Genomic DNA, 9,508 nt, shown 5'->3' on the forward strand with positions numbered 1-9,508 from the left:
ATAGGATTAGAATTATGGACTACTAAGAATAGCAAAGATCATTCTTTTGGAAAAAAACTTTAAAAAAATGAAAGCTTTCTTCACACTATGTCACCTTAATCGTATGCAATGTGGCTTTTTTGCGACCTGAACATGTCTAGAACAATTCTGAACACAACTATTCCGGCCTCAGTGTTTCAATTAACACAATAATACACAGTGTATGATAATCACGATGATAATTCATCTCCATCAATCACAGACTTAATAACTGGATGATAGATCAATAGTACTTTTTTTCCAAAGTTGCTCCATGAACAATAGGAATGAATGTAATGTAAATGATTTGCTGCTGTTTACATTAGATTGGCCCTAGCAGTTGTATATATCAACTTGTACACCTCTTTTCCAGGTCATTTGATGGGGACGAAGAGCATTGAAATCCCACTGGACAGACAGGCCAACAACCAGCAAGATGACCTCACACCTTTAGAGAGGGGTGATACAGTACTGGACAGAAACGAACGGCCATTAAAATTCCTGCAAGCATTTCTGAGAGCTTCAGTCCTTCAAAACCTTGGAAGACAGATGCCAAACACTGCAGAAGAGCTGACCGTCCTCAGGAGCAGGTGGAGAGAAGAGGATAAAGACTAATATCTCAGAGGTAATCTAATAATAGGCTACATGTAGTCATGGTTCTTGGCAATTAACCACTTAAACCTAATTTGTTGACTGGAGTCCCCAAGGGGTCTAATAGGCTACTGGGCCCCCTCCTTTTTGCCTCTCTACACCAAATGCCTTTGCCGAAAATAGTTGATTTACAAGCTCATAACGCATTGCAACAGTATGCGCTTTGAGAATGTAGATTTTTAGATTTTTGCTGAATATTTGCCCCAGAATAGGGACACTAGGCTGTATACTGTTTGGTTAATCACTGTACCACTTATTTCTATTTTTGTTTCTTCAGAATAAATCATACTAGGAATTTTAGAACTGTATACCATTAGAGTTTTAATCATTAAAGCAAACAGCTTATTTTACCTATTGCATTGCCTAAGTAGATGATAATGAGATTTGGTCATTAAATCTACATGTTTCCCTTTTTATTTTCTTGCACACAGGTGTCAGATCTCTTACTACTAGTCGAGTGACAATCACTATGGACTTTGTTGTACCAACATCAGTCTGGGAACTTAGCAAACCATTATTTACAAACATGTACTGACTAATATACAGTATATAAAATAATAATTGTTGTGTCTATTTGATCACATGTCTAACAATGTCATGTCATATCATGTTTACTTTGTTTTGTATTGTATTCTTCAGAGTGCATGGGTTTATAGGCCTATTAACATTATTGTCTCATATTTATTGCCTAAATTTTACCTGTCTGTGTATTTTCCTGTAGTACTTTGTTCAATCAGATTACAATATGTTATGAATGTCAAAAATAGCCTGAATACATTTGACATTTGTAATCTGCTTTGTGGATATCTAACCATTCTCACACCATTAACCATTGACACACAATATAGCCTATTGCCTATACTGTTGATAATCAACGTTCCACTTACATGAACCGTTGAATTGAAATGCCTTTCCATTCCATTCCATGATAAACAGAATGTTCAGATTTTAAACTTGAACCCACATGTGAATCCACTTTGTACCACTAGAGGGCAGGCAAACACCAAAACTGTTGCTCTCTCCTCTAAATCCTCATCCACTAAAAACATTTTTAGCCACTACATTTTGCACTTTAATTACAATTACCTTTAATTACAATTACCAGGATAGCCCTAGACATCAACTTTTTTTTAGAACTATATATTTTTTATTGTTATAGTTAGTTATAGTGCTCAGTGTGAATGGTCTTCACTCTCATAGTTAAACGTTTTTGTTTGTTTGTTTTTTATCCGCTGCAGATTCACATGCTTGTCCTCCTGATCATCAGGCACGCAGGCAGGTACACACACACACACACACACACACACACACACACACACACACACACACACACACACACACACACACACACACACACACACACACACACACACACACACACACACACACACACACACACACACACACACACACACCACATTGCAGGTGGATAATAAATAAAAAGGTGCGCACTTTCACTCAGTCAATATAAATGCAGTTTTACCAATGAATGATGAAAAGAAGGTAAAGAGCTCATCATTGTCATGTCAGCAGTAACAGTTGTAGTTGTATGGTTTCTCCACTAAGAGGTGCTGTATGCATGTTCTTTATGTTGCGGCTCCCTATGGCTGTTCTGTTCCCGAGTGCCGAAGGGCAGTGGTGGAAAAAGTACTCACATTTTTACTTAATTAAAAGTATCAATACTGGCTGCAATGTAGAAATACTCTAATATAAAAGCCCGGAATTAAAAATGTACTTGAGCAGAAGTACAAAAGTATTGGTATCAAAATGTACTTAAAGTACCAACAGTAGGAAGTAGCCTACTCATTATGCAGAATATCCCATTTCACAAGTTTTAAACTTTATAAAATGTATAAAATCCTTTGAAAATGGCAGCTGGCCCGGCCGAAATGTATATAGGGCTGAAGTGGGTAATGTATGTTTTGTAATAATGATCAAAATCGACAAAGTAACTACTAAAGTTTTCAAATAATTGTAGTATATATATAATATTTGCCTCTGAGACGTAGTGGATAGTAAAAGTATAGAACATTAATTGGAAATACTCTAGTAAAGTAAAAATACCTCTAAGTATACTTAAGTAGGCTACAGTACTTGAGTACATGTACTTAGTTACTTTACACCACTGCCGAAGGAGAAATAAGCAGTCTATTCTGTCAGGGAGTGTATTAAATGTATATGATATTTCGTTTTATTTATCTACAGACTCAATAAAATAGGAGGGCTTCTTTGGATAAGTTCATTTATGGCCTGCCATCTTATTATGAGTCTGTAGGATAAAGCATTGGTTCTCAAAGTGGGGTCCGGGGGACCCCCAAGCCAAGGGTCCTTGGGGCGGGGGTTCCCAGCAAAAGTTTAAAGCGTTACAATAATTTTTATCACTTTGACCATATTTTATACTTAGGCAGGCTATTCAAAAATAGCAGATATACAACCTCATAGCGTGTCACTTTGTGCTGGCTATGAGCTATCTGCTATTTTTGAAAGATCTTGATATTTTGTGCACATTTTTGATCATTTGTTTTTGTTGAACTAAAATCTTTGCTTCTTGAGGTCCTTGGAACAAATACGTTTGATATGGGGGTCCGCAGCCAAATCATTGTGTGGGGGTCGCTGACATGAAAAAGGTTTGAGAACCACTGGGCTAAAGTTCCTGAGGTGTTTTTCGAATTATAGGCTGTGACGTTAGTAGGCCTACTAATTTATTTGGTCTTTGGGGTTGGTATAATTAACTCCATCATTTTCGGTATTCTATATAGGATCTTCATAAAATATCAAAATAGGTGCAGATAAAACATAGATCATTCCTTTTAATTTTTCCATTTTCACAGAAACGCATGATAATAGGCTACCGCAAACCAGCGCTTTTAGATGCGTTCCTTTTGCCAAAAGCGTATTATGGCCAAGCCCAATTGTATTCTCTTAAGATCTAAAAGTTTAAATCAGCAGTCTCATTAAATGACCTGTAAGGTTCAGCATGCGTTTCTTTGACAGGCGAATTTGGTGCTTCAATTGATTGAATAATAATAATAATAATAATAATTGAATGTTTCTTTAGCAGGTTCCAAAGAACCAATTAACAAAGCAGCCACACATGAAATAACAGGTTGCAAACAGTATGACTTGTTGCAGAAATCATTCACATTACTTTACCTGTAATAGATGTCTTTGAAATTACATCTGTATATTGAATGAGCAATAATGTATAATAACAATACAAAAACACAGTAAAATCCATAGTGCTAATTTAGATTGTATTAGACTTTAGATTATAGACAAAATTTTACTCAGTATAAATCTGGACCCCTTTGCGGTAAATCTTTACACTTTCAGACTTAACCCACGAGAGCAGATTTTTTTTTTGGAAAGATTTTGCTTATAATAACAAACAAAATATGAACACACCAGATTTTGGAGTGGTCTTCCAAAATGGAATGGTCCTCTCAGAGCAGCATCCAACATGCAGCAGGTGCATTATTGTGCTCACTGTCAACATCCACACATACAAATATACTTGTTGTAGTATCAACGTCTATCACCAAGTCTTCACAATATACTGGATGTGCTCTTTAGCCCTCATCCTCAGTGAGGCGATACTGGAGTTCCGAGTGTCCGTCTCCTCTAGGGTCAACTTGTCCATGAAGCCTGAGCCCTGGTATGGAGGAGGAGGAGGCGGTGGAGGAGGAAGGGGGCACAGAGAGCCTAAATGGGACAGATGATGATGATGGCTTTGTCCCTGCATGGCAGAAGGGTTGAGAAAGGATGCTGGCAGAGAGGAGGGCATGGACGGAGGAGTAGGAGGAGGTGGTGGTGTGTAGCTGCCTGGCAGGCCGTGGGAGACATTGATGAGGCCAGGGAGCGACTGCAGCGAGGTGGAGGTGTTGATGGGGCTGGCGGTCATCCAGGGCTCCAGGGGGTTGCTGCTGGGAGAGCGGCCGAGGCTCAGCAGGGAGCTGGGCGGCGTGTCCGGGAGTCTGATAGAGCTGATGTCCAGCTTCTCCTGCCGGCGCCACTTGGCACGTCGGTTCTGGAACCAGACCTGGAGCAAAATAAATGTAAATGAATATTTAAAACAAACATTGCACTTTCTACATTGCAGTATTGCTACTTTTTCCACCACTGGTTAAAAGTAAAGGCATAGCCCTATACCTGTACTCGGACTTCAGGAAGGTTGACCTTCAGTGCCAGCTCCTCTCTGCTGTACACATCAGGATAGTGAGACTTCTCGAAGGCTCTCTCCAGTTGGTGCAGCTGGAAGGTGGTGAAAGTCGTTCTGTTCCTGCGCTGTTTCTTCTTCAGGTTCTCATCATCCGACCATTCGTGCGAGTCAGGACTGAACGGACCCTCAGATGCGCAACACACACCTAACACACACAATAAGTAGCCTAATAGTAATAATAATATAGTAATATTATTATTATCATTTCTGCTTAATGTAATAAGTAGCCTAATAGTAATAATAATATAGTAATATTATTATTATTATTTCTGCGTAATGTATAAGTAATGGTAATAATATGGTAATAATATTATTATGATTGAAATAATTAAAATAGACTAGTTAGTCTTTTTTACCTGAACGATTAAACTAACAATATGTCACAATTTTGTCCCATTAAACAATACACAATTTAAAAGAATCCATGAGGATATAGGCAAAACTTTTGCAAGGCTGTTATAAAACAATAATTGAATCATTTCTACTTTATGAATTGAATATACAGGACCACAATGGAAACATGCCCCTAGGGCTTTTTGTGGTATCCTTTTAACAATCATTGTAAACCGTATAGGCCTACCTCTGTACAATCTGCAAACTGTTAATAAAGTAGGCTATTCAATCAATCAATAAATCAATCAATCAATCAAAACGTAGCCTACTGTCAATACTTGAGTGATGGTCCTTCTTCACTGGGGTTAGGTCTATATTCCCATCCCGTTCAGCATCTTTTGTCAAACCTGTCTCTGTCATGGTGTAGGAAGCTGCTTTGTGGAAGATGCCGCCCTCTTTAAATCCCAGTATTGCTTCGATGCTGTGGAGTCTGTTGGGGTTGAGGTTGACCACCGGACTGCTGAGGTTGGGGTTGATCACCGGACTGTTGGGGTCGAGGTTGACCACCACCGAACTCTGGACGAAACAGCCAGAGGATGACATGCGCTCAGCCATGATCATTTCAGTCGGCGATGATTGCTGAATTGTGCAAAGTGAAATGGTATAGGCTGCTACTGTACACAATTTAAATTCACAAATGTTCTAAGTTGCAAAGTGTTTCTCAAGAACAATGTTCAGTAGATTAGAAGAAAAAAATAAATTAAAACGTTTTGAAAAGTTTTCAGAACCCAATGAGCCTCACTAAAATCGGCTAATATACTGTATAAAGATTGAGCAAAAGTACATCCAAAATAGGCTAATAAAAATGACGCAGGCTTCTAGACCATTTTGCTTGGAGATGACACATCTTCTGTTCTGAAAGGCTTTATAAAGTAGCCTAGTCCCTGGTTCAAGACCCCCTCATGCGACAGACAGCCCCCAGGCCAATACGTAAAAAAGGGGACGTCGCGTTGTTGGAGTTGGTCGACGGTATATTATGTGTTGACACGTCAGTTCTTTCCCCGTCACCGTCGTACGACCAAATATAAGTCCAGCTTAACTCTCCCATCTCCATGTCAAGTGTGCACATAGTGCTGCATCTAATGCATCTTAAAACCAAATAGGCCTACAAATTAAGGTAGAAAAGAATAGGTCCATTTATAAAAAATAATAATAAAATGAAACATGTATTTTTCGTTTTTTTATAGGCCTATATTAATGGGGGGGGGGGGGGAGTGTTAATGGTCTGATGTAGGCTAATAGTCTATATTATAACATAGTAATATGTTTCGCCACTCGCGAAGGTCATACTGATACATTTCCACAGAGATAAAATATAGGCTATACAACATGTCAGACTGTATTTATCACAGACCACAGAACAATGTTATTGTTGGCCTACAATAATTTGTATGTAGGCTATAAAATAAAAATAGAAATAATAATAAAATATAAAAATACATTGTTTTCTCCCAGTAAATTACTTCAGAAGAAACTAACCATAATAATATTATGTGCAATTATTAACATTACATTAAAATGATGATGACAACATCAATTAATCCCTAGCCCACCACATGCTGCTTCTGTGATTTAATATTGTTCTGCACAAAAGAGTGAAAAAACCCCGATGTAACTGTTCTTATACAGAAGGAGACACTGTGTCAGAGAGAGAGAGAGAGAGAGAGAGAGAGAGAGAGAGAGAGAGAGAGAGAGAGAGAGAGAGAGAGAGAGAGAGAGAGAGAGAGAGAGAGAAAAAAACAAACATATTATAGAGTATTGTGCTCTGTTGGTTTTTCCTTTGAATTATATTTTTACTACATGGTTCTGCAGGAAGCTATAGCTGTTTAGAAGAGGGTCTGTCTTGTGTCTGTCTGTCTGTCTGTCTGTCTGTCTGTCTGTCTGTCTGTCAGGAGGTAATCATGCAAACTGCTGGACGATGCTAAATAGAGCATACTGTATAGTATGTATCTGGGATCTGGGCAGGGCAACAACACCATGACATGAGTCATGGTTCTTTGACTTTTCCATCAGGATCAACACCATCCAACCACACCGGCTATAACCGAGAAAGTCTCTGTGATGCAGGTGGACTCGTCATCTGCAGACGGTAGACCACAATACGTCAGACTGCAGGGCTGTCTGTCAGACGTGAGCAGTAGGCTACAATGCTGCTGTCGCCCTTCCTGTTCACCCTCTTCACCAGCGGTCTTCAACAGGGGGTCTGGGACCCCTAAGAGGTTTGGTCTTGAGGAAAAGAGTACAGAGTGAAAGGTCAAGTTTACTAAGTATTGATTATGGAAATCCATAGGTCAAAAAATGTATAAAGAAATACCACAAATGAAAATGAAATAAAAAACGCAAGTATTTCTTTTATTAATGTTTTTTATTTCATTATGTTTTCTATTTATTTCTGTGTTTTTTATGTATTTTATTGTGACTTTTCATTTCAACGTTTATGTATTTCATGATGCCACTTTAAGCTATTTCATCAAGTCCATAGGTAAAAAAAAAATCAATAAATACTGCAATAAAATAAAATAAAATCCACGATTAAATAAATAAAAAACAATGATATAAATAAAAATGCAATTAAATAAATACAAAATGCAATTAAATACATAAATGTATTTATTTATTGCATTTTGTTTTCATTTTATTGCATTTTTCATTTATATATATATATATATATATATATTTTTAATAAATATACTCCTCAATATTTTATATGAGGCAGGCTACAAGTCCTACATCTAGAAACCCCATTCAAACTTTAAAATGTTCATCTTACTGTGAACATGTTTGCCTGAAAACAAATCTTTGAAATGTTTCATAGATTTAGAACTATTCTCCTTTAACAATTTTGGCACCTCAAAAAACACTTTCACCTAGAAACTCCATTCACACTTTTTATAATTCATCTTACTGTGCACACAAATGCTTGAACTTTTTACTTTGAAATGTTTTGTAGTTTTTGAGATATTTAGTCTAACTTTTAAAACGTACATCTGAAAACCAGCAAGGACATTATTCCAACTTTTACCTGGCGCTTTTACCTTTATCTAATCTTTCAGTGAAGACCACGCAAGTGAAAAGGTTGAGTAAGAACCATTGTGTTGCAGTGGATTAGATACAGAATATAGCATGGCTATGGCTCAAATGATAAATCAGGGGTTTAAAATCTGAAGGTTCTGGGTTCAAAGCTCCCAAAGAGCATTTTTCACTTTCCATCTAAATTGTGAAAGCTGAGTTAACTATTACATTCCCAATGGCATCTCCTATGTCAGTGTGGCTCAATATATGGATCAGGGGTTTATAAACCAAAGGTTCTGGGTTCAAAGCTTCCAAAAAGAATTTTTCACTTTCCATCTAAATTGTGAAAGGTGAGTTAACTATTACATTACCGATTGCTTTTTCCATGTTAGCAAGGCTCAAATGATAAATCAGGGGTTTAAAATTCAAAGGTTCTGGGTTCAAAACTCCCAAAGAGCATTTTTCACTTTCCATCTAAATTGTGAAAGGTGTGTTAACTATTACATTCCTGTTTGCTTCGTCCATGCTAGCATGGCTCAAATGATACATCAGGGGTTTAAAATCCGAACATTCCCGGTTCAAAGCTCCCAAAGAGCATTTTTCACTTTCCATCTAACTTGTAAAAGGTGAGTTAAGAATTACATTCCCAATTGCATCTTCTGTGCCAGCGTGGCTCAAAAGATGAATCAGGCGTTTATAAACCAAAGGTTCTGGGTTCAAAGCTCCCAAAGAGCATTTTTCACTTTCCATCTAAATTGTGAAAGGTGAGTTAACTATTACATTCCCGATTGCTTCTTCCATGCTAGCATTGCTCAAATGATAAATGAGGGGTTTAAAATTCAAAGGTTCTGGGTTCAAAACTCCCAAAGAGCATTTTTCACTTTCCATCTAAATTGTGAGAGGTGAGTTAACTATTACATTCCCGATTGCTTCTTCCATGCTAGCATGGCTCAAATGATAAATCAGAGGTTTAAGATCCGAATATTCCGGGTTCAAAGCTCCCTAAGAGCATTTTTCACTTTCCATCTAAATTGTAAAAGGTGATTTAAGTATTACATTCCCAATTGCATCTTCTATGCCAGTGTGGCTCAAAAGATCAATCAGGGGTTTATAAGTTAAAGGTTCTGGGTTCAAAGCTCCCACAAAGCATTTTTCACTTTCCATCGAAATTGTAAAAGGTGAGTTAAGTATTACATTCCCAATTGCATCTTCTAT

General features: G+C 37.6%; 1 protein-coding gene across 1 annotated transcript; it reads right to left on the bottom strand.

The window, feature by feature from the left end:
* Positions 1-4,204: 4,204 nt before the first annotated feature.
* rx3 (retinal homeobox gene 3) lies at positions 4,205-5,836 on the bottom strand (the record flags this gene model as incomplete). Its single annotated transcript, XM_080420287.1, has 3 exons — positions 4,205-4,708; positions 4,819-5,033; positions 5,560-5,836. 3 exons carry the CDS (start codon positions 5,834-5,836, stop codon positions 4,205-4,207), a joined length of 996 nt encoding a protein of 331 aa, XP_080276413.1.
* Positions 5,837-9,508: the final 3,672 nt, after the last annotated feature.

The sequence above is a fragment of the Gymnoscopelus braueri genome (genome assembly GCF_963280865.1).
Source record: "Gymnoscopelus braueri genome assembly, chromosome: 22".
NCBI lineage: Eukaryota > Metazoa > Chordata > Actinopteri > Myctophiformes > Myctophidae > Gymnoscopelus > Gymnoscopelus braueri.